This window comes from Strix aluco, chromosome 1 (genome assembly GCF_031877795.1).
Source record: "Strix aluco isolate bStrAlu1 chromosome 1, bStrAlu1.hap1, whole genome shotgun sequence".
NCBI lineage: Eukaryota > Metazoa > Chordata > Aves > Strigiformes > Strigidae > Strix > Strix aluco.
Window position 1 is genome coordinate 105,111,947 of NC_133931.1, and position 25,516 is coordinate 105,137,462.

Sequence of the window (25,516 nt, forward strand, 5' to 3'; positions counted from 1 at the left end):
ACACCAGGACGCCGACGCCGCCTTCTTTTTGTAAAAGGCGGGCTGGCGCGCCGCGGCCCGGCCCTCCCCCTTGACCTGGATCTTCCTCCGCGGCAGGCGGAAGGATTCGTCCCTCCCCGAGCGCTTCCGGAGGGGGCTGAGGGGAGGCCGCGGCTGCCGGGGCCGGCTCCGCCATGGGGAAGAAGCACAAGAAGCACAAGGCGGAGAAGGCGGAATGGCGCTCGGCCTCCGCCACCGCATACAGCGGTAAGAACCGGGGGGGACCCGTCTTTGTACCCGGGGACGCGTCTACCCTTTTTCCCCACCCTCCGCCTCCACCGCGCCGCGACTGTCGCCAGGACCCGGCACCCCTCCGCGGGCTGGGTCGCGGCGGAGCGCCTGGAGGGAGCGGCCCCGCTCTGAACGCGTGAGCTGCCGGGGGGGGACCCGGGGCCGGGCCGGCGGGGCAGGACGAAGGGGACAAGTGGCGTGTTGCGGGGCTCCTGCGCGGCGGGGGGTGGCGAGGGGAAGCGGGCGGTACCGTGAAGGAGGTGGGAGGCTCCCGCGCCCGCCCGAAGGCGGCTGGGGGGGGGCAGCGGGGAGCGCGGAGCGGGCCCTGGGGCGGTGTGTTGTGAGCCCAACCCCCTTCGCGGTGCGTACGGCTGTTAACGGGTCACGGTTACTGCACTGGTTGAATGATACTTCGTTTCACCTTAGTCTGACGAGGATCTTGTGATGTTTTCAGGGAAAGCCGAGGAGTTAGTTCCTTACGTATTACAGGTTTGTGGAAAATCGTTGATGGTAAAGTGTGGTGAACAACTGCTTCTTAACTTGAATTTGTTAGTCTTGACTACGTTTTTCTCTCCAAATGTATTGCGTGTATTTTCAAACTGCAGCAAATTCTTGTATAGCTTTAGAAGAAGCATCAGTAATTGTTGTATGCTGTCACCTCCATGTGCATTTATGAAATGTTTTACTTTTTGAATTTAGATTATGTGGATAAGCCTTTGGAAAAACCTTTAAAGCTGGTGCTTAAAGTTGGAGGAAGTGAAGTGACTGAACTTTCTGGGTCAGGGCATGATTCTAGTTACTATGATGACAGATCAGATCATGAGCGAGAACGACATAAAGAAAAGAAGAAAAAAAAGAAAAAAAAGTCTGAGAAGGATAAAGAAAAGCATCTAGATGATGAGGAAAGAAGAAAGAGGAAGGTAAGCTGTGATTTTTAACATTCAAATATGCCAGTCTTCATGCTTGCTTATTAGATATATAGTCTAGCACAGAGTACCAGAACCTTTTTTTTTTTTTTTTTTAAATCACTGTTGCAAGAAGCTTATTGTTTCGAGACAGCACTTCACAGATGTAGAAAACCTCTGTGTGTGTGTGTGTTGGTATATTTCTCCCATTTAAAGAGATATCCCTGTGATGACTTTTTGAACAAAGTAAAAGCTTGTTTCTTGTAACTGCTTGTTTTTCTTATCCACTTGCTTTGTCTGTAGGTACGAATACTTCTGTTTTTAAGCTGGATGTTTTGTATTTCAGCCAGGTCAGAAACATGTTTTGCTACCCTTTGAGGAGGGTATTTTCAGCTTTTCAAATAAATCTAGATTGCGTTTGTGTTCCTGAGGTACACCAAGTTATTGGACATTGAAATTGATATGTTTACTCAAAAGAGTTTTCTGAAATCTGATCTGTTGAGTGCTGTGGCACAGTAGTCTTGTTGGCTCTTGTTGAGAATGACCTGCATGCTTTGTGGCGTTGTTAGTAGCAAATGGTGTGGTCACCTTGGTTGTCTGTGCTGAACCTTTAGGAGTTGGACTGACATCAAGAAGGTGTTCATGGTAGTTACCTTTACAATTTCATTTTAATTGTATTTCTTTTGGGTACTAATGATTTTCTGACCTCTGCTTTTTTAATTCTCTTCTGTCATGTAGCTTTGCTATTCTCATATGACAGCTTTTCAGTAGTACTTTGTATGTGTGTATGGCTAACATCTGTCATTTTGAGTTGATTTATTTGTTAGGCTTGTATTACTTGAAAGTGATACATCTTGTAGGATCACTGAGAAGCTCTTGAATACAGATAATGGAAAATTTTCTTTGTACAAACATTTCCAATGTTTCAGTTAAGAGTATGGCTGCGACTTGAAATGCAGCAAAACAACTGTCTTTAATACAAGATCTCGCAGCATAAAATCAAATTATTTGTTTTGCCTTTGCTAAATGGGGGGATGGTTTTTTTTTGGTTTTTTTTTTTTTTTAAATCTAAGGGATAGATAAGTAACATAGCTGTAGTCTAAACAAGATTAATGAACGTGTGCTTTTCTGTGCACACCTGAATAATGACTCAGGTATGCCTTTACTTTGAAGCTCAGGAAGAGATCATTAATTGCCACCATTGCTACAGAGCATTCCTTATGGTTCTTTTGTAGGCCTCCTAAATTACCATGTACTGTATTGATTCCTGTTCAATGCACCAGACAACAAAAACACATTGATCAAACCAGAGCTGCAGACTGATCTTTACTGAATAGCAAATTAACTTCCTTTACTCTCTGGTGTAGCTTATTATCATGCAGTTTTACATATAAATAGCTTCAGAGTTTAACATTCTGCTCAGTAAAAGTACAGTAACTAATGATAGATTATATACATTCTTCTAAAGTTGTCATCTTCCTCCTGTGCTAGGAAGAGAAAAAGAGGAAAAGGGAGAAAGAACAGTGTGACACTGAAGGAGAAACTGATGACTTTGACCCTGGGAAAAAAGTGGAGGTTGAACCTCCTCCAGATCGTCCTGTCAGAGCATGCAGAACTCAGCCAGGTGAGCAGTGTGAAAAACTAAATCATCTTGGATGTTTTTAAAAGCATGAACAGTAAAGCTTTTATCAAAGGTACCAAAGTATAAAATTTCCATGAGGATTTGCTGAAATCTAGAGACTTTATTTTTTCCAACATTCAGAACTTTTTGCTGCCTGAAAAAACAGTATTCCTCTTGCTCCCTTTGGATTTTAGTAGCTTGGGTTTCATGTGACTGAACTTGCTAAGGACACCTGTCTCTGTCTCCTGTTACTTGGTAGAATAAAGCTAGTATGAAAGTGTTACTGCGCAAAGTATTCCCTTATTCCTTCTCCTTAGCATTTCCTCAGCATTTACAGAACAATGGTCGGAACGTCTGAAACTAAATTTTGCTCAGTTCAAGGCAAAAAAATCTTGTGGGGACTGTGTAGCTGTTGTTATGGTCTTTTATAATCTATGTGGAGTTTTAATTGTAGTATCTCTATTTTCATCAAAAGTATGGCAATAAGTTATGAAAGGATGTGTCTAAAGACCATAGTCCCCACAGTTTTCATTTCGCGATATTTAATTCCCATCACCATCACTTATCAGTTGTGTGTGGTAACTTCTGCATGTTTAACCCGTTCAGATTTTGCCACACTTTCTCTACCTGTAGCCATTGCTTGATAGTTAAAGCTCAACATTATCCCGTGGAAGCTTTTACTTAGAAGAATCTTCATATACATCGTGATCTCAGTACACATATGCCTGGAAATGGAACTTAGTGGCAAAAATTTGGGTCTTTAGTAATATTTTGAGTCTTGTCTTTGAAACACTGCCTGTTGACTGGTCAAGTAATTTATTGAGGAATTTTCTAATTATGACTACAGATTAAATTGAGTAATGGTGTCCATCAACTGTCAAGGTGACCTAATAGGGGTAACTGAAATCTTCTGGTCGAAGCTTTATGTCTCTGGGTAGCCTGGAACCTTGAAAAGCTGACAAACTAAAAACTGATGTCTATATTGACAAGGCATCTATTTTCATATACTTGGAAAATGTCATTCGAAAGGGTATAAGTTTTCTTACCTGTTCTGGTGAAGAGGGGAAATGTCTCTCCATTATTATGATGAAGAGTTGGAATTTTAATTCTAGATTTCATCATGCTGCTTCTTTAGTTTTTCAAACTTCATATTAAAGACAGTCTGTCTGAAGTATGTGCATGGAACAGGTAATTAACGTGTAGTGTTTCTTGTTTAATCGGTACAGGAAGTGAAATTGTAATCAGTACCCCTCTTGCCAGCAAATCTGCATCTATTTGACACTCTTTGATTGAAAATATTCAGAGAAGCTAATTGCATGGGTATTACGGTACAGAAACCATTAAAATAGTACAGATAACATGTTGTGAGAGTGTGGATCTCCCAAATGCAGTATTTGAGGATTTTCACTTTTCCTGTAAAAATATGTAACACCTTACTTTCACCTTACTAATACATTTTCTTACAACTACTAGACAACTACTAGACTTACTGTTACATCTGATTTATCTACTAGTTCTTAATGTAATTAAAGCTCAGTAAGTAGTAAAGGAGAAGATGTAGTTACTGTGTGCTTAGAAATCTGATGTGCTTCTGCTTTGAAATCCATGTCTCATTGGCCTTCAGATTGGTACAAGCTGTATTTGTAGTTAAGATGTTCTCTCTGGTATTTGTATTTTTAAATAAATAAATATACTTTTATTCTGTTTCATTGTGCTTGTCTGTGTTTCTGTCTCAAACTGCAGCTGAAAATGAGAGCACACCTATCCAGCAATTACTAGAACACTTCCTTCGCCAGCTTCAAAGGTATTAAGCGTATTGTGTCTGCAGCTGTGTCGATGGTGTCTAATGCATATTTATATGTGTTACTTTACAACTTCTCATCCTGGTTTTCAGTTTGAAAAAAGTGCCTAAAGACCGACTGTAAAATGTTTGGTAACCTTTGCAACCGTGTCAGACCTGGTAGTTTTTAAATATTAGTTGAGGAATATTATTGCCAACTATGCAATTCTAGCTTTTGGCAGGGAAGTGTTTTGGACAGAGGATACACTCCATTATGAATTTATTAAATATTAGTGACTTAGTTTAGGAATTAAAAAAGTTATGAATCTGAATAGTTTAAAAGGTTGAACTATTCTCTTGAAATTTTGTTTTAGCCTGTGTCCTCTGTCAGATACCAAAGCAAGTTTATACCTTCTCACTTGATAATCCTCTTAATTTGAAGAGGCTTTTTATTTTATTGTTTTCCATAAGTTGTTAACCCTCATATTCTTAAACAAAACCCAAAAGTATCCCAAGCAAAATATTTCATTTTCTTTTTTTTATTACATAACAATAAGCTGAATTTGGAACTAATGTAAAAATATTAAACACTAGTTATTTTTAGAGGACTTCATGAACAAGGAGGGTTGTAGAGGTTATTACTCAGTGAAGCCAAAAAGACCCATTTGGAGTGTAAATAGAGACACGGAAAGCATACAAGAAATAATGAAGTAATTCCAGAACTAGCTGAATCTTTTTAAAAAAGTCTACATATGTGTAATCAAAATTTTCTCCTGTATCGGGAAATTTTTCAAGTACGCTTCTGTTTTACAAGAGTGTTTTTAGTGTTTATTTTTTTAAAGTAGTACTATTCTTTTTATACCAATAATGTGGTATTAAAAAAATGATCATTTTGTTTGCTGATATAAATCTAAATGTATTGTTTTTATTTTTAGGAAAGATCCTCATGGGTTTTTTGCTTTTCCAGTCACGGATGCCATCGCTCCTGGATATTCCATGATAATAAAGCACCCCATGGATTTTGGTACAATGAAGGAAAAAATTGCAGCGAATGAATACAAATCAGTCACTGAATTCAAGGTGAATTGATAGAGATTTAGTTATTTCAGAACTCTTTAGTAAGAAATGGCAGATTCTTTTTTTAACTATAGGGGTCTTTCTTACATTAATTATTTTAATGTGCATTTTTTTTTTCAGAACTGAGCATTTTGTGTATTCTATATGTTAGAATGGGTTTCTTGCTTTGTTTTTTACTGTGGAAGCTGTACATTTGTGAGATTCTACTAGAAATTACTGTGGAAACCAAGAACATGCTCTAAAGTTCTGTGGAATTCATGCTGCTAGACATAAACATGAGTAAGACTATCACAAAGACTTAAGTGGTTGAAGAACCTGGAGCTCTCTTTTTTTTTTTTTTTAAATCTAGACCTGATTAAATTAATTAAAAGGCAATTTTGACATAACATGTCTGCAAGAAAACTGGATATACTGAAACATTCTGTGTAAAATTCAATAACAACTACATACTTTTTGTCTTTAATTATCCTGTTTTCCATGTAACTTCATTTGGAATGATGTTTTCGCAGGAAATTGGCAGGTTTATTGGCAACTTGCTGTAGCTATTTTGTGTATTGCTGTTGCTGTAATACCTTATTGGATGCACTGTGGCTTTACAGACAGTACAGTAAGAAATCTTTTCACGGTATTGCCAGTTCCTGGAAAGAAAGGAGTTTTCTTTAACTGATTCATAAAGTTCTATTAGCTGCCTTCAGTATTACTGTTTTCTAGAGTGGTATTGATATAATAGACTTGGCAGAGAGCACTGGCTTGCTTCTCAGGGTTAATTTCTTCTTTTGAAAGGTCAACGAGGTAAGCAGAGAATGGCTTGTATTTCATATAGGTGCTTTGACAAAGATTTTTCTGTTTTGTCATGTATGCTTTGTTTTTCAAAAAAAGTATAGAGATTTACAGAAAATAGTAAAGAAGGATTTATAATAGCATTGCCATCAGCAATGCCTTCAGGTCTTTAAATTCTTTTGGCTTGCTGGATTGTCTTATTTGGCAGCTTAAAAAGGAAGTTTGAATGGGAGCTCCGTGGCTCTATTTAGTTACAGGCAAGATTGCAGTAATGAAACATGGGACAGCAACCTACAAAAAATGAAAATTGCAGTATTGTTTAGACTGACAGATTCTTTTCTGAAGGACTTGGTTTCTGCTGATACTCTGAGGAGCAGTGAATGGTTGTTAGAAGTCTGTCCATTTTAGTGACAGAGATTGAACTGCCTTTCTAGATGTATGCGTGTACCTAATTATGCTTATGCCTTTGTAATTCTGTGTAATACAGAAATGGAGTTTATAGGTTTTTGACCTCTAAAACAAGGCCTGCTCAAAGGGTTATCTTTTGTTTCTGACATACCTATTACAACTAGCTGAGGCTAGTCACAAGCCAATAAATAATCCATCTAAGAGTAGAATCTGGAAGAACCATTTGCTGAATTTAGAAGAAGGGAAATTGCTGCACAAAACTCATCAGTTTTGCTGCCCAAAAAAGGGTCTGCTTCAAAGTTGGGCAAGCAAAAGACTCTTGTCTGTCCTTCTCTGCAGCACTTCAAAGGCCATCGCTAGATGTGTGGTTCACATGGGCTTCTTTATCTGCTTCTTGGCTCACAGTTTGCTCCTCCATGTCACCTTCTCAGTTTCTGTTTTTGTGATGGTCTCATTAAGCGAAGGCAGAAGGCTTAAATGCTATAGAGAGTCACAGACTACCCGTTGTAACTCTGTTCACCGACTTGCTTATTACGGGCTTGATGATAACTACCAGATGATTAGGAGAGCGGAGAGCACTGCTTTAGCATCCCTGTATGGAAACAGGAACTAAAATAATTTTTTGTTTTTACAGAATCTGATCAGGATTGCAGTAGGGCAAAGTTATTTTGTGTAAATGTTGGGTGCTAGAGAAAGTCTTTAGAAAGACTTCTGTGTCCAATCCCAGTTCACTGGTCTGTAAACTCAATGGGTTAACTTCAAAAAGCGTACAAATCTGTTTGCATACACTTCTGCACATAGTCAAGTTATCATCAAATATAATGGACTCATGCACAAAAAACATTCGCATTTGTGGCTACAGAATAAATGAATTGCTTGAACAGTCATTGTTTAAATACTGGGAAGTTATTAAGAGAGAAAAATATATTCTTAAATCAGGCACCAGTTTAATTTGTTAGAATCCAATTTGTGAATTGCCTGGAAAGATTACTGCATGATTCTTGGTTGTTGCTTTGCCAACTTTAGAAATTTTCAGAGGCATATAATGTCTTTTTAAATCAGTGTTTCATAGAGCTTTTCAATAATGCTTTCCATGCTTTTTTCTACAGAATAGTAGAATGTGACTAGAAAAAAGACACTCTAGAAAAAGCTTTTGTAATCTGCAACAAATTTTTTTGGGTTCTATTTACAGTGGAGGGTGTTGCACCTTTGTTTTGGGAACTTCCATCAGTACAAATTACTTGAAATTACATATGACACATAACCATTCAAAAGAGAAGACAAAATCAGGCTTGGCTGTTCTGTTCTTTTGTTGCATGAGATGAGCATCTAGAAGGCTGTTTCTTATGCTTTGAAGTTTTTTTTTTTCTTTTGTTTTAGTGCAAGTAACTGAAGAAGTCAAATTACTAAGATTAAAATTATATGTATGACACATTCTGTCTTCCTGATGTCATTGTATTTCTCAAGTCTACTCTGATTTAGGAGGTGGGAAAACCACCAAAAAGTAATTAACTTGTTGCCTCAGTCCTTCTGTCAGTTTCTCCATGTCTTCTGTTTGGTCCATTTGTAAGGAGAGAATGTTACATTTGGCATTCAGGGATAAGTTTATGTTTTTGGGGTGTTTTTTAATAACAAAAAAGCCAATTCCAAACAAATCTGAGCATCTTGAAGAAGCAAAAAGCTTGAAACTTTGCAATTCTGTGTTACATTTTGGCTTGCGTTTACTCATAAGCTTGCTGCTGAAATATTATTGTGTTCTTCACAGAGCTGCTATGATGGAATGGTATCTTCCAGTCATTTAACAAAGGAGTTAAAAATTTTAACTGTTCTTTTGTTTTGTATTTTACAGGCAGATTTTAAACTGATGTGTGATAATGCAATGACTTACAACAGACCAGATACTGTTTACTACAAACTAGCCAAGAAGATACTGCACACAGGCTTTAAGATGATGAGCAAAGTAAGAGACCTATTAAAACAAAAAGCAGAAACTCTTTGGGTTTTTTTTTTTTGGTCATACTTAGAAGGAACATAACTAATAACAATGATAAATGTTATTTCATCCATCTGTGATTAATTACAGCAGTGCCTGTTAGTGCTGCCGTATTTAAGGGCTTGATAGCATTCTTGTTATAACCACACCCTTATTTCTGAACCTCATCTGCACCACTGAAGTTTGTAGGAGCTTCTTTCAGTGGCATCAGTGGAAGCAATTAAGATCCACGTATATAAAACCTAACTATAAAGCATTGCTTTTGGCTGAAACTTTGTAAATGAGATCTCATTTAAGTTTTATTTTGCATAAACAAGAAAGCTTTTCTTTTTTGAAGGTGGTGGGTGTAGGGGAGGTTTCAGGGGTTTCACAGAGGTGCGCGTGCAAACACAGTTTTTACTCTATTTAAATACAGTTGTTGGCTTGTAAAATGAAGTCATTTTGGTGAGGCTGCTGTGTGTGTGTGTGCGTGCATGTGTTGCAGTTATGGTAAGTTTTATGTAAAGTAGGCAGTTGTCTTTGCATATGCAGTTTTTTTTTTGTTTGTTTCTCTCTTGATAGTTGGGCTGCAGAAATTCTGATGCCATGCTACCATGACCAAATCATGTTGCATCGCCATTGGAAACGAGGCATTAAGAACAAAATAAGGCCATGGCCATTCCCATCCCATCCCATTATCATAGCATCTTGGCTATGAGGGAAAGGTTAAGTCCCTGCCGCTCTGTCCTTTCTGATTCTAGGAACGGCTGTTAGCTTTGAAGCGCAGCATGTCGTTTATGCAGGACATGGATTTTTCTCAGCAGGCAGCTCTTTTGGGTGATGAAGACACAGCAGTTGAGGAACCTGTCCCTGAAGTTGTTCCTGTACAAGCAGAGACTACCAAGAAATCCAAAAAGCAAAATAAAGAAGTTATTAGGTAAAGGTTTTAATGGGCATGCTTACTGGTTTGTTGCAGCTTTTATAATATTAGACAGCAGCAAAGAATTGAGGAAAAAAACCTCATTTCAGCCTTTCTCCTTGTGGTCCATAGGATAAATGGTTTATTTGTTTATTTATAGAACTAGTTTAATAACTCAGGGATTCCCAACTTGAAACAAACAATTCAAAGAATGACTGCATATTCTTTTAAACATTTACTGTTAATGTATATATAGATAATTTTATCCTTATTTATATGTTTTAAATAATGACTAGTTTCTTCTCATGATGGTTTGAAATGTTCTTTCATTTTTAACATAGCCGCAAATACCTTTCACATTTTGTCCTTTTTTTTTTTTTTTTTTTTCCCTAAAATGATTGACTATATCAAAGTCTAAACAGGATCTTTCTGGGAGGGCAAAGTGGCCCCAGATCAGTAAATGATTTTATTTAACTTTAGTCTATCTGGCAGGATATAGAGGTACAGGAGATTATTTCTGGAGCAGATTATAACATCTTCCCAATGAAATCTTACTAACTTCTTCGTAAAGTACAGTGTTAGCACGATAGCTGTCTTCCAGATAGTAGGCAACCCCATGTCACAAAGTTGTGTTTTTATGGCTAAAATCTAATTTTAGTCAAATTAAAGGGTTTTATTTTCTATTTTATGAGGAGATGTTAGAAGAAACTGGTTTACAAGCAAATTACGTTGTTCAGTGTTCTTACATAGACGTCCTAGGATAGATGTTGAATTTGAATTGTAGAGCATTATATCAATGGGAATTTTATGAAAATCAAACTGCAAGAGAGCATTACTAGTCATGCCTTAAATAATCTGATCGTGTAGATATGTTCTGCAGGCTTCTTTCTTAAACATCCAAAGTAAAAAAAGTGAAATGTGACTTGTTATTTCAAGTTCATGCTCTCTCATTTTTGTTAAAAGTGAACTTCAGGCACGTGTTTTAATAATTTTAAACTGAGTAATTTTTTTGGCTGGAACTGTTCCAGTGTCAGCATACAGAAACATACCTTTTGCTGTATCATGGAGAATTATCAAAGTGTAATTTGTTCTTTGTTTAAGGGATTGTGTATAGGAATTAACTGAAAGTACCTTTATGTAAACAAGACTTGATTGAGGGGGAGGTGGTTTGGGTTTTGTTTGGTTGTTTTTTTTTTTTTTTTTAAAAGATATGATGATTTGGTTTGGTGCTCAGAAGAATAGATTTTTCTCTTCTGATGAATTTTTACGCAAACTCCATTACAGGAGTAACTTCGTACTTTGCCACTTTTTGTGTGCTCATCTTCAAATACAGGTAGATAACAGAGCAAGAAATCGAGACTGCCAAGCAATGTAGTACTGCTTTGTCTTTAATATCTACCTTAACATGCAATTCAGATAGTTAAAAATAACTGACCTTTAATTTTATCCTAATACCAGTTTCCTTGCAGTCAGTTGTGGTATAAATTTACTTTCCTGTTCTTTTCAATGTTTATGTAACTTCAGTAGTTGGAATTATTTTTGGGTTTTTTTAATTAACTTGACCTTTTAAACCCTTATGTTTTGTCATCAGTAGGATAGATATTATTTCTGATGTACAATAAGAGCTTTGGGGGGAGAATTGAATCCAATAGCAGATGTTTTTGCCTTCATATTTCACAGTTAAAAACAGAAAGAGCTGAAGTCAATGTTTGCAAAGTGTTAAAGCAGCTTAGACCTCTATACTGCAGTTTAACAAGTAACTTGATCACTTGGACATCCTAATATCTAAGTAGTTTTTGAAAATTTTGTCCAGGATGTTGCAAGTTTCTGAAAATTCTCTCAAAATTCTTGTCCATTAAGTATTCTGTAGAGTGTGATAGAAAGTGCCAGTTGTTGAGGAGTTTCCTGCTGTGTACACCCTTTCTTAAACTTTCAATGAAACAAAAATCGTGTAACACATGTGTCTCATAATAGTATGATCCTGTGATCTTTTTATTGTCTTTAATAGCAAAACTTTCTTGTGTATCGGATCTGAATCTCTATACAGAGAGAAATTCTTAGCTAAGCAAATGGAAGAAGATACCCCAGGAGAGAGAAATGGATTTGGTGTGAGGAGATGCTCTACCCAGTACCTAAGGTGTTTGGCCCTAGTGTCTAATGTCCATATAATGCCCTGAAAGATTTTGATGTACAAAGTTTATTTTAAATATATAATGTAATGAAGACTGCCATACCCTACTGATACCTTCACACTTCTCTTTATAATACTACCTTTCTCTGATTTTTATATAATAGCTAAGATATGTCCTGTTCCATCTTAGGTATGCTTATTTGTTATTTTTTCACTGTTTTGATGAAAAGGGATCTACTGAAAGATAAATGTTAAATTCTGTAATTTCAATGAGAAGGAATGGTGTGATTGATTCTGATTAGGAATACTAATTGCCAATATTAAGAAACATAGGAATTAAAGGACTCCCTGTTAGACTGGGAGCAGTGTCCTACTTTTACAAGCAACTAAATGACATAATCCTCATAAATGTAGCCTGCTGTGGTTTTTGTTGTTATTTTTTTCTCAGATTAAGAGTTACAGAGTCTCCATTCCCTCATGTAATTTCTGCATCTTTCTATTTGGAATTTGTGAAATAGCACATTTGTGCATGTGGGAGACTTAAGGACACGTACAGCATTCACCCTGTATTAATGCAATTTTACTCCCAATCTCTGTTCTGTAATATTTCCTTTATTTTCATGAAGGTACAGAAGCAAATTTTTGAAGTTCAGTAGTTTGGTAGTTCTCAGCTTCTGCTGCAAAACTTCAGTTTCATAATATGATTATAATACCACTTAAATGCTGAAGTAGACAGACACTGGGAGAGGAGTGGGACTGATTGTTCTATTTAGCAAACTCAGAATTCAGACCTTTGTTTTGTTTTAGCTTTTAATTTCTACAGCTAGTCCTCTTCTCTTTCTTAGTTGCATATTTGAACCTGAGGGAAATGCATGCAGCCTGACAGATAGCACTGCTGAAGAACATGTCCTGGCACTAGTGGAACATGCAGCAGATGAAGCTCGGGATAGGATCAATCGATATCTACCCAACAGCAAGGTCTACTGCACAACAAAGTTCACAATTCCATTTTGTGTCTGACTATTGAATGTTTCGTTTCATCTTAGGAAACAGGCTTTAGTATTACGGTTTCTGAGACTGTACCATCTAGCATGTGTGCTCTGTGTAGAATACCAGTATGACTGCTGTCTATCATTTAGTTCCCACTGAAGCCCATTGTAGGGTGTTCTAAATGGATCTCAAGGTGTATCGTGTGTTGAACATCTTCAGAAATTCACTTGCAGAAAACAGTGAAATGTTGCTCAGTCTTGAATCTGACTTCCTTAATTGCAGCCCTTAGCGTTGAAAGTGATTAAAATAGCATCACACTCTTCCTGTTGTTGCAACCTCAGAAAAAGTATAGGTTGAAGGGTTATTAGGTTTTCCCACCCAGCCTAAGGAATTCAGGAATTTTTAAGTGTTAAATTACTCTCTTCAATGAGAAGACCAGAACCTCTTGTAGTTTGGTACCTACAAGTAGTAGTTGTCAGCTATAGCACATCCTTGTGAGTACAAAATGCAGACGTCCTTCAGTAACTCAAAGCAGATAGCAGTAGTTTGTCCATGTTGGAATTTTGGACAGTGCTAACCACAGGTTTGATCATCTTGAATGTGATTCTGATACTGTTCCATGTGTTTGGTTTTTGTGCTGTCCAAAGGGTTAGAAGGAAAAGCTTGGTGATACTGTTAGTGGAGTTTTCTCAGCCACGATCCGTTTGTGGGCTCTGTTTTTCTTAGCTATGTGGTAATGATGGATTCCTTCATTACCTCATGCTATGGTTGGAGTGAATGCTACAAGCATTTGCTACAGACCTGTGCTGAGATACGTTTACTCTGTTTCCCTCATATCATTTGGAGTCTTATTACCACCATTATACTTCGTCCTCATGTCTCACTCTGTCACATACTCTAGTGACCACTGCACTTGAAAAAAGAATCAGGATGTTGCTGCACCCTGCATTTTCCACCTATATTTTTAACAACTGTTGCAGAAGAAGCATTTGCTTTGAAGCATTAGTGGTAACAGTTGTGTCTTCAAACTTAAATGTCTGTTTCTTGGACAATGGCCCTTGTTATGCAGTCACCTTAGGCTCAACTGGATTAGGAAGTAAAGCCTCAAAGAACAATGGGAGAAGGTTTAGCTTCTTCAGCATATTTGTTTGGATAATTAGACTTGGTAGGATAGAAGGCTATTTGAAACCTCTAAAGTAAGGGTGGCTTTTTGAAAACCCTTTGAAGCAATACCAGTCTTCTACTAATTGCTAGCTTTACTGAAAAGGCCTTTCATGTTGACGCAGTCAGTTTTGCAGTGTTCAGGAAAGAGTTATTTTAGGTGTGCAGCTCTTAATTGTCTAGGCTGTAATCAGCTAGACAACCCACTGCAGATCCCACTGAATCTAGGTAACGCTGACATGTTTCTTAGAGTTCAGCTGTTGTTAACTTTTGCCATCGCTTGAAGGTATTGTTCCTGTTCATTCTCTTTCTAGCATTTGTCACCTCTTACTTATATGCCAACAGTAGCTTTGGCCTTAAGTGTGGAGAGAGTTTTAAACTTTTTAAGAGGGAGGCAAAAAAATAAACAAAGGGGAGCTATTTATTGTGCAATTTACTTGGAAGGATTTACTAATACTTCTTCAGGGAGAGCATAGTTTTCATTTTCCATCTTTACTGAGAAGTTACAGTGTTTTCTACAGGATTCATGTGTAGACAGTTTCTGACATCAGTTTAGTTTGTTGCATTAGTTCTGGCTCTGTCTTTAGAGACCCCAGTGCGTTCAGTTGTCTTTCACATCTCTGACTGTCGTCTTAGCATTGTGTTTGTGTGCTCTGATAGGTCTGTCACAGCACTTCTTCCTCTTGAAGAATTTGGTAGTGTGTTCATAAAAGTACTTCTAGTTAGAGAACGTTGTGAGTGAGATGAAGACAAGCAGTTCAATCTAGATTTGAAAATAAACAGCGAGGTAGATTGTGGATAGGAGTGACAGTTTTGCTTCTAAGAAGAAAGTGCATTCTAGTTGTGGCAGTCAGAAAGCCTGGCTCCATACTAATTATAATTGAATTGGCTTTGTCTTGGATTCAAACTTTAAATCTGATTTAGGAAGACGAATAAGGAGTTGTATATATGATATACAAACTTTTTCTCTTAAGTCTTCTCTTCTGAAGCATATTCTAGGGAGTGATAAATAGTTGTGACCCAAGATTCTCTGTATTAAAAAGGGGAATACCAGAGTGCAGAATATGAACACAGCAAAAAATGTTTTTTATAGTTCTCTCTGTAAGCAAGCAACTCCCTTGGTTTGGACTGTTTTGAATGATTGCTTCTATATCTTTGTGGTTCTATTTACAGATTGGTTATCTGAAAAAAAACGGAGACGGAACTTTATTATTTAGTGTAGTAAATTCATCTGATCCAGAAGCAGAAGGTAAATGCCATAATCTTTCAAGCAAACATTTCTAATTTTGAGTGTTCTAGCAGATTTTGAAGTCTTAATTGCACGTACAGATCCTGTGTAGTAATATAGATGAGTTTTGTAAAAATAAAAATTACTCTCCAAACCATTTTTCCCAACAGCTATATTTAATATCTCCAATATAAGATGTTTCTCTTTTGCCTTTCAATTTTCACTCTTCAGATGCTCTGTTTTACTGATGCTAACAGTAAGAAGGTAAAATGGATATCTATTTCTAAGCACATATATTTTGCTGTAACTTTACAGAGAACTTGGAAGACAGGCTTTTGCTCCAGGTACTCTGTAGTGTTAAAATCTAATAGACAAAAGGTGAATGAAAGCGCTGTAGTCCTATGTAAATGTGCAATGCACAGATGCAAATACAGAATCATCTTTTACCTTTTTTAATTTCCTAATTTAAATTATTAGCTAAATTTCAGTTTTAAGTTAATTAGGTTTTGCTAATTGTTTTTCTTCAGTTCCTTGATCTTTTCTGTGGGTTTTTGTTTGTGTTACTGCAGTACGTTGTTTATATGTCTTATGCTTTCCACTTTTAGTTTTGAGCTCAAAATGCAGAAGTTTTGAAAGTTTGTAATGAATGAAATGTCATAGTCTCTATGCTCCTGTATGTCATGTTGATTTAGCACTTCTTTCTGTGTACTTTTTGAACACTCATTCACAGCTTACCTATTGTTGCATTGATGAAGGCATGAACCCTTTTGATTAGTCACATTTCTGATGATTTTTCATTGGGAGGGACAAGCCTGTAATTCTGTTACTGTCTAAATTCCTTTTCATTTGGTAGTAAATTCTTCCGCAGTGAAATTGAGCATTTTGGCTGCTGTCATGCCCTTACTTATTTCTGGGGGGAAAAAAAAAAAAAATGAATGTGATTTAATAGCTCTGAAATCATGCCATTGAAAATCTGTACAGTGATGGTAATGGGAGCAGAGCAAACTTTCACTGTGTGCTGTAAAGTACTGTACTGCTTCCTGATATTTCTTTGCTCCAGAATCTTTTTTGATTGTTTGTATAGTTAACACTAGTTACATTGAATTTACAGCTAATACTATAATCTGAATTTTTGTTGTAGTTCTTTTTTTTTAATCCTAATAAGGTTCTAGGCATAAACTTGCTTTCTCTTGTTCAGTAATTGAGCATAATTGCCATTAGATTCCATAACAGCCAGAGAGATTTAAAATAACTGGAAGTGTCCTAAATGTTGTTGGGATTTTTTTGAGTTTAAAAGCATATTCCAAATTATTTGAGCCATTTTAATTAAGCAATTCTCAGAACTTTAGAAGAAAGAAGGATTGCTATAGCCATAATGGTAATTATCTTAATAAGGTTCTTTACATGGTGTCTGTGTTTCTACAGACAGCTACCACTTAATCAACATAAGAAATGGCTTTTATCACTTCATAGTATCTGGATCTTGAATGTTTATGAATTAGCTGATAGAACAATTTCAGATACTGCTGTATACTTTGAAAGTGAAATAACTAAGTAAGCCACAAATCTTGTGAATAAGAGATGGAAATGTATTTACAGCATGTATTTGAAATTTAAATGGAGAACCTGAATTACACTACCCGTTCTTAATAAAAACGTACAGATTAAAAAACACTTAGCCTTTATGTTAACTTCAACTTTTTAAAATAGAAAAGTCTAAATATTTAGCATAAATAAAAGTTTAAACATGAAATGCTCTTCTAAAAATTATCTTCTTTTAAACCAAATTATTAGAGGAAGAGACTCACCCAGTGGATCTGAGTTCATTGTCAAGCAAATTATTACCTGGCTTCACTACACTGGGCTTTAAAGATGAACGAAGAAATAAAGGTAAATGCCAAAGAACATGTTTTAACTTTGTGTTAATTATTTGAGCAATTTATTGATATAAAATAATTTCAGATTATACCTGTCTCTAAATGAAAATTCACTTGGTTATTTTTATAATACGTAATTATTCCATTTACAGCAGAATGCAGTTTTAAGTAAATTGACTTTTTTGCTTGTTAAACATAGCTTAATTAGGAGTTTATGGATTAATGTTTTACCTTAGTGTTGTAGCCACACTAGAAGCTTTCCAATAGTGGTACTCCCTTTTCTCTGGAGGAGATAAGTTTTCCTGAGCAACTGTGCTTAGAGTTGAGAAAAAAACCTTTTGGTCATTTGCACTTTTGTATTGTATGACAAGGATTTCACAAACTGTGGATTTTTTTAATAGTTTCTAATTTGCTCTCCAGAAACTCACTGGCAAACAACAGTGAAGTAGACACATGAAAAAAAGCAGAAATATAAAAGGGAACAGGGTGATGAATCGTTTTTTGTGAGAGTGGGGTGGCTGACTTGGTTCTTTATTTTCTAGTAGTGTAAGTACGTTTATTTATATGGTTAAAATAGTTGCACTAACTCCAGAGCCTGGAATTGCCTTTGAGATATTGCTCTTGATTTCAGTTGGAGGGAAGAACACACTGCACTTCCTGTATCTGTTTCAGAAAACTAAGATTTTTTTTTTCTTTCCTCACCCCTAAGTGATCTTTTTCTTCTGTCTGCTTAGTAACCTTTCTTACAAGTGCTAGTACAGCACCTTCCATGCAAAACAACTCTATATTTCATGATTTGAAATCAGATGAAATGGAGCTCCTGTACTCGGCATATGGTGATGAAACTGGGATACAGTGTGCCTTAAGGTAGGTGTTTCCTTATTAGGAGGCCTAACTTCTCATAGCAATTTTATGAAAAGCAATTTGGACTAAACTTCAACTAGGAGCCTCCAAATCCTGATATTTTTTCTAAAACTTGTTATAAAAAATAATTCACTATAAAACGTGAAACTAGCTTTCATCCTGGTTGGGAGAGGGTGAGGGTGGAGGTTTTTTTTTGTTGTGTTGTTTCATTTTGGGTTTGGTGGGGTTTTTTTTTTCCATTTGCACTTCTAAGTTACCTTGCAAGGCTGCTATGGATCTTGTTACTAGGGTCTTTGACCACAGCATATTATATGTTGCTAAAGATTTAGCATTTTGCTTTAAACTCAGCAGTAAGGAGGTTTGTATATGCAAGTAATAGATTTCAGTGACTTCAAGGAGTTTCAAAACAGTTAAAGCTACTAGAAAAGGGAAATACCACTTTTCCTTAAATTGTCATTCTTGGAGAGAGAGAATTAATCTCAAGCTTTTTTCTTTGTGGTTTTTTCTTTTTTTTAACCTGCTACCAATGATAGTTCAAGTGGAGGGGGAAAAAAAAAAAGAAAAGAAAATTCTACCTAGAAGGCCTTAATTGCTTTTCTGAAAATGCGTAAAAATGTAAAAGAACGAGGAAAATGAAAATGTAGGTGTAATGCAGTGTAGTTGGGGAAAACCATATTATACGTTGAAATATTTTTTACAAAAGTAAACATTTTCTGTAATGCTTATATCTCCATTCCTACTAGCTTACAAGAATTTGTGAAGGATGCTGGAAATTACAGCAAGAAAATAGTAGATAATCTTCTGGACCAGATCACTAGTGGAGATCATTCCAAAACTATTTATCAGCTAAAGCAGGTGCGTCCTTGATGTGCAGAAATGTCACAAGTTCATCATAACATGAATGGACTGTTTCTGTTCCATTCCAAAGAAGCTGTGGCTGCCGCCTCCCTGGCAGTGTTCAAGGCCAGGTTGGACGGGGCTTTGAGCAACCTGGTCTAGTGGAAGGTGTCCCTTCCCTTGGCAGGGGAGTTGAAACTAAATGATCTTTAAGGTCCCTTCCAACACAAACCACTCTGTGATCCCTGACACGGTGGAAATGAGATTATGCTACATCTCTGCAGACTTAGAAGTAGAAGAGGGTGGGTGATGTTTGGAGAAAAGGAGACAATAGAATGAAAAATACAGAGGATTCTTCAGAATCTTCTGGGTGTTTTTTTCCAGACCCTGTTGGAAAAAGATTGTATATGAGACAGGAAGAAATGTAAAGGATTAGTGCAAAAAATTCAAAAGTTCAAAAAGTTCAAAACCAGTATTTTGAATATTCTACATCTAGAAACGTGTGTATACAACTCAGTGAACTTAGCTGTAAAATAAAACACGTGCCTTTTTTACCACCATGTTTTATGAATATTGTTTCAAATGAGGATTTCTGAATACCTTTCAAATGGTCAATGGCTACTTACATTTAGAAATGCTGTTTGATTGTGATATATGCAGGTATGTACAGATTTTGTGCAATGAAATGTGTTTCAGTGATGATGTGCCATGGTGTTTTATGCGTGAGTATTTTGTGCTGCTACATTTGAGTGAGAATGAATATCTCTGAAAGTGCAGCCTTAAAAGATTTGGAATCAGAAGTTACTGAAGTAATGACTGAGATACTACACTTGAATGTGAAGTTTATGGGCAAAGAAATAGTGTGGGGAGACCCAAAGATTAGTTAAAATGCGTAATACTAAAATATTACAAAACAGTAACTGTTACGTTGTAATTGCATTACAGATATGTGAAAGGTATCTGTCTCTAACCCCATTTTGTGTGTGAAGTTTGAATATACTTGAAATTGTGCAAAAGAGGTCTTTCTCTTACATTGAATAAAAGTAATTTTTAGTATTGTGTCTTTCCAGAGGCGAAACATCCCAGTAAAACCACTGGATGAAGTTAAAGTAAGTTATGCTGATACTCAGTCTTTTTTTTTTTTTCTTTTCTTTTAACTGGAAAAAGTGTCCTGGCACTTAAAGTAGAGAAAGTGATGGTCTCTGGGCTTCCAACATTCAAATTCCTAATTTTATTTAGTGTGCGTGTGTTCTGTATTATATAACAGAAAACCTTGGTAAGTGGAGTATATGATAAAGAGGCTATTAGGTTGGTCCTAAAGATACTGTCCTAAGAGGCTGTCCTGATTAGTTCTAAATTGTTTATGTGAATGTATATGGTCACCCATTAGAGAAGAGCTAGTCTTTATTTTTTTGTAAAGGACCTATGCAAACATCACAAAACACGATAGTGTTCTGTGGTGGCCTAGGATCTCTTCATGGTAAACCAGTAAATTACACGAACTGAAGAGTGTTTTTAGAAAATAAGTGTTAAGCTGTGAAGTGCTAAAATCTAAAATATGATTTGGTTCTTTAGGTTTTGCCAGTTCTCATAAAAGAAGAACACAAGTTGCGTAATACCTGTCCGGATTCTTCCAAACAGATTATGGTAAAATGGTTTGTGTGTTTAAAAAAACAAAACAACAAAAAAAAAGGAGTATTTTGAGACATTCATTTTGTTTCAGTGCAAGGATATACATGCTCTGAGGTAGGAGATTAAAATTACAGTATCTAGAATAAACTTTCAGTACTTAAAGTGGATTCTCTTGACACTCACTCTGTTTCAGTTAGTGGCTTTGTCTGTCTTCTTGTTCTGTATTTTCTAGTTTAATTCGACATGCATAACTAAATCTGAGGCAGAAAGACCACTTAGGAATCTGAAAGATAATTGATGAATACTGCTGATGAATATTTGAGGTTTGAGGTGCTGTAAAAGTGGAAAAAAACATTACATATCAGTTTTACCGCATCCATTGAAAACATGTTAGAAAGTAGGGGTAAATAATGCGCATCTTATGCTTTCGCAGCTACTAATCAAATCTTTCTTTAAGTGGTACAGATTTTACCTTGCAAATTATTTGTGACAACAGAAGAGATGCACTGCATTCCATGGCACCTCACATAAAAAATTACATGGATTACATTATGGCAACTAATGACATTTATGGTTTTATAAATATATCTTATGTTTTGTGGAAAGGTTTGTATTTCTGTAGAAGGTGTCTGGTGAAGTTAATGCATGAAAGCGCTAAGTTTCATTTTTATATTTCTAAAAGATAATACCTGGTTGTGTATTTACCTGTATGTCTTATTCCTCCTGCTCGAATAGGCAACCTCTGAGAATTCTGTTGGAATGCGTTGAAGTGTAATGATTTTTACTTTGATCTCTTACTTTTTGCCATTACATAGCAGGATTGCAGCAGGGATGGAAAAAATGAAATTGTTGTAAGTGCAGGCTGTATTTCGTTATCCAAATGTATAGGAAAAACTACTTGAGAGACCGGCTCCAGCTGATACTGTGTATAGGGAGGCCCACCTTACTGGTTTTATTAGTCACATACCAAAAATTTCAATAAATCCAGTGTTGCATTGAAAAGGTGAGGGGGGAAAAAGGGATCCCAGAGTGATTCATGATGGGGGCGACTGGTAATTCTTCCTCCTTGCCATGGTTCTGCCACAGCACAGGGATGAGTTGAGTATGTAATTGAGTCCCAGAGGATTTGCTAATGTTGGTTTCAGCAGTCCTGGATGATGAGATGAAAGATTAAATTTAGACTACCCTGGAGATCCCTTGCCATTCATATGACTGCTCAGTCCTGGGACCACGTTTGAGCTGCTTGTGAGTTACAGGTTAGCCAAGATGGTTATGGATGCTCCAAAGTGTTGTGCACACTGACAGTATGGATTCATGCGTTCGCATTAAACAGTTATGACAGCTTGTCACTATTGCTAGTCGTTCTGTTTTTTGTATTTTAACAGGTTGGAGAATCTGCTGGAGACAGTAACGCTTCTGAGTTGGACTTTCTCTCTATGAAAACATACTCAGATGTATCTCTTGATATTTCTATGTTAAGTTCATTAGGTAAGTAATTAAATATACAAGCCATCAATTATGATTTAGTTGTACCCTTTAGGCAAAATAACAGCTGGATTTGCTAAGAATAACAAAGTTTGAAAAGTAGTAGTAAGTCTACATTTGACATAGGTAAAAGTCTGTGGATGGTACCAGATAAATGAAACCTTGGTCTGTTTTTCCTTTGAGACATCCATGTGCTTAGCCAATCTAACTTTTCCTGTACTACTGAAGAAACCAAAGTATTTGTACCTGACAATTTTGATAGCTCTCTTGTTTTTTATGTGTTCATAGTAACATAAATTTTAAGAATCAGCGTGGAGCTTTGGCTCAGAAATGTTATTGCTTCATATGCTGTCTTTTGAAATAACTTGGGAAGTAGGTAAGTATGTGAAGCTCAGTCATATTGCCACTTGGAATGTCCCAAAACAAAAATCAAAAGAAACTTCAGGTGTTGGAAGAAAGACTTTAGCTTCAAATAGGCAGTTGTATAAAAGTACTGGGATGTTTCAAATACACATCTTTGATAGGTTATCCTTCTTTAAATACTACCAGACATAATGTTCCTGTTTCTGCAGGCTGTTGAGCTGGTCAGAAGTCTTCAAAAATGTCTTCACAAAAAACCCCAACTGCTAAGGTTTAAGATACTTTTAATTCAGAATGTGAAAGATGCCAAACTATCTATTATAAAACAGCCAATGTAACTGAAAGCTTAAAGAAACAAAAAAAAAATCTTCAAATTTCTCCCATAAATGCACTATTCTTTGAAAAGCAATTGTAAGCTCTGATTATGCTGTCACACACTAATTTTATTGCAGTTCAATAAAAAAATTAATAAATACCTGTTTTATAGATAATGTTTAGACATACCATGAATTTCTTGCTCCACTGAAAGCTGCTTATATTTTTCTTCTTTGATTTTTCTGTAAAAAAGAATCATACTTCTAGATTACTTCCCAGAGAGAGTTTATGGCATTACTACTTACCGTAATTCTTGTAAAGTTAGCAAGGTCTGCATTGAAGATAGCGCAAAGAGAAGGGAAAGAGTTTATTTTCCTGTTTAAAGTTGAGGGAAATTTTTTGAAGTCTTCAGATGAAAGAACAGCGTGTGTTGGCACATACTTCCAGTTCTTTCCAATTCCACAATTTTATTTGGCTTAATATAAAATCAGTGTAGCTGGGGAAGATACTGTTCTTAAAACCTGCTGTGATGTAGAATTCTTCACATCCATAAATTAAATGTTCTATTTTATATTTTAATAATACCATTCTATCTATATTTTAATAATAATATCTATTTATATTTTAATAATAAACGTTGTATCTATATTTTAAGTTAGGTATTTAATCTTTTCACTGACTTCCTCTCCTTTGCTACATACTAAATGCACTATTTCATGTCTGGAGTTTAACAGATGAGGAAGGCAAATTAAGCTCTTATAGCTGTTTAAATACTGAGAGTCGGTTCAGGTTCAGCCATTTCTCATGGCACTCTCCTTCATCTTCCAGCATTGCCAAATGCATTTCAACATGTGTTTCTTGAAACTAAGAACAGATCTGCAGCTGTTGCCTTTTAGAGGTGCAAAGGAAAATGCAGGATTGAGGTCTTTTGTGTAATAGGCAACACTTGTGATAATTTATTTTAGAATTTTTTTACAGTGACTCGGTAATTCCTGAGTCAATCTGCATGTACTAATCATGGTTTTTGGTTGGTAACTGGTGGCCTGTAGGGAAAGTGAAGAAGGAGCTCGATCATGACGATAACCATTTACATCTGGATGAAACAACTAAGCTGCTGCAGGACCTCCACGAAGCTCAGGCTGACAGAGTGGGATCCCGGCCATCATCCAATTTGAGTTCCCTCTCCAATACCTCTGAAAGAGACCAACATCATCTTGGTAAGGTTAGCTGTGTCACAGAGGTTGCAGTACTTCTGCTCTAATTGAAACTGGTTAATACTTATATTTTAATTTACATAAATCTTTGCATGAAACTACTCTGATAAAACAATGTGCTGAGTGACTACAGGATCATGTTTTAATTTTTAAGTATGCATTGCAAAGGCAACTTAAAGACATGCTTTTGACCTGTAGAATTAAGGACACTAATTGTAGTTACTTATTTTTTGATTTGGCATGATTGAAGTAATTGTGAAGTAAATTGACACTGACTGGCAAATCCTTATATGCACTTGTGTTTTATGCTCTTAGAAATACTAAGGAGTATATAACGTTTATTTTACTTCCACATAGTTGTATACAGCGAGTAACAGGTGGGATTCTACAATAACCTTCCATTGTCAACTGTAAAATTCAGCAATAAGACAGGATGATAGGGTAACATACCACTTAACAATTTGGTGTCATTTCTAAGAAGGTAGGAGATGTTGGTTTGATGATAACTCAATTACTTTATGTATAATTTTTCAACAGAGTAATAGAATAATGGCTGCTTCTTCAAAAAGGATTTAAATTACTGAAGAATCTTGTAATTTCTTTTTCAAAATCTCGTTTAGATATCATTTAAATGTCTGTCTTGCTTTAAAAGTCTGAAAAGAACATGTAGAATAACCATGCTGTTTATATACATAAGTATCTCTCCATTATTTTTCTGTACTTGTAAAGTGTTTGGTGGGTTTTTTTTTTCATATTCTACAGGAAGCCCTTCTCATCTGAGTGTTGGAGAACAGCAAGACATGGTTCACGATCCCTATGAATTTCTTCAGTCTCCGGAAACCTCAAATGCCACTACTAACTAATCTGACATGTATTATATGTATTTTATATTTTAATTGTATTATGTTTTTATAAAGTTTTTGTCCATGGCAGAAACCTCAATTTTTTCCTCTTTTCTGTGAGGATTCCTGTATAATATTATCATACATGCTGGATTAAACAAAAGAAAAATACCTACTTAGTACATCATGTTGTTAGCAATGTACCAAAACCTGCTCTTGATTTGTTTGTTGAGGGAGGTCACTGTCTACTGATGTGTGAATATTGACTGAAAAACAACGAATAATGTGTTAGAAAAACTTGTATTTTATAGAAACTAAAAAGTAATAACTTTCCCAGTATCATGGCAGTGGTCATGAAATGTTACTACTAGAATTCTCTACCAGTTCTGTTCGGGTCTTTAACATCTTCAAGGAGGAATATTTTATTTCAGCAGTGACAGAACTGCATGAATTGTGATCATTATGTTTCCCATCTCCTAACCCTAATCTGTAGAAGTTGTTTCTGCTTCCCCATACTCTTAAATCTCTTTTTAATCACTGTAGAGAATACTTAATTTGAGTTACTTGCATTAAAACACTCACTACAAAAATCCTACCCTGGATCTAAAAAAGATGGATGTTTTTGTGATCCCTTGTGTCTTGAAACAAAGAAAATATATTTTTTAATTTGATATGTATATTTACTTGGATGGAAAAAATACTGGATAAGTGTGCTTTTCAGTAATTTTAAAATAAAACTTTTATAATTCAGTACTGATGTAACTGGGGCATTTTGTACCATTGATTTGTGTAAGTTGGACAAATTATGAATTTTCAATATTTTGTAAATATTAATAAAAATACAAAAT

The 25,516-nt window shown here is 36.1% G+C and overlaps 1 protein-coding gene across 9 annotated transcripts; it reads left to right on the top strand.

The window, feature by feature from the left end:
• The first annotated feature begins 123 nt into the window (after positions 1 to 123).
• BRD9 (bromodomain containing 9) lies at positions 124 to 25,516 on the top strand. Of its 9 annotated transcripts, none has more exons than XM_074830072.1 (18): positions 124 to 246; positions 970 to 1,190; positions 2,667 to 2,799; positions 4,540 to 4,600; positions 5,512 to 5,656; positions 8,691 to 8,801; positions 9,575 to 9,750; positions 11,741 to 11,869; positions 12,709 to 12,841; positions 15,188 to 15,263; positions 17,037 to 17,132; positions 17,854 to 17,986; positions 18,727 to 18,838; positions 19,891 to 19,929; positions 20,396 to 20,467; positions 21,838 to 21,940; positions 23,662 to 23,829; positions 24,589 to 25,516. In XM_074830072.1, the coding sequence occupies exons 1-18, from the start codon at positions 174 to 176 to the stop codon at positions 24,687 to 24,689; spliced, it is 2,082 nt and encodes a 693-aa protein (XP_074686173.1). In that variant the 5' UTR covers positions 124 to 173; the 3' UTR covers positions 24,690 to 25,516. The 9 variants fall into 9 exon arrangements, with proteins under 9 accessions (XP_074686173.1, XP_074686180.1, XP_074686188.1 ...); XM_074830079.1 differs by having other exon boundaries at positions 11,780 to 11,869; XM_074830087.1 differs by having other exon boundaries at positions 9,635 to 9,750.

Excerpts from the sequence above, each read along its gene's own strand:
- BRD9 (XM_074830072.1), top strand. The coding sequence starts at position 174 with ATGGGGAAGAAGCACAAGAAGCACAAGGCGGAGAAGGCGGAATGGCGC. Across the intron at positions 11,870-12,708 it reads TGCTCTACCCAGTACCTAAG|TTGCATATTTGAACCTGAGG; the intron begins GTGTTTGGCCCT and ends TCTCTTTCTTAG. Across the intron at positions 18,839-19,890 it reads CTATTTATCAGCTAAAGCAG|AGGCGAAACATCCCAGTAAA; the intron begins GTGCGTCCTTGA and ends GTGTCTTTCCAG.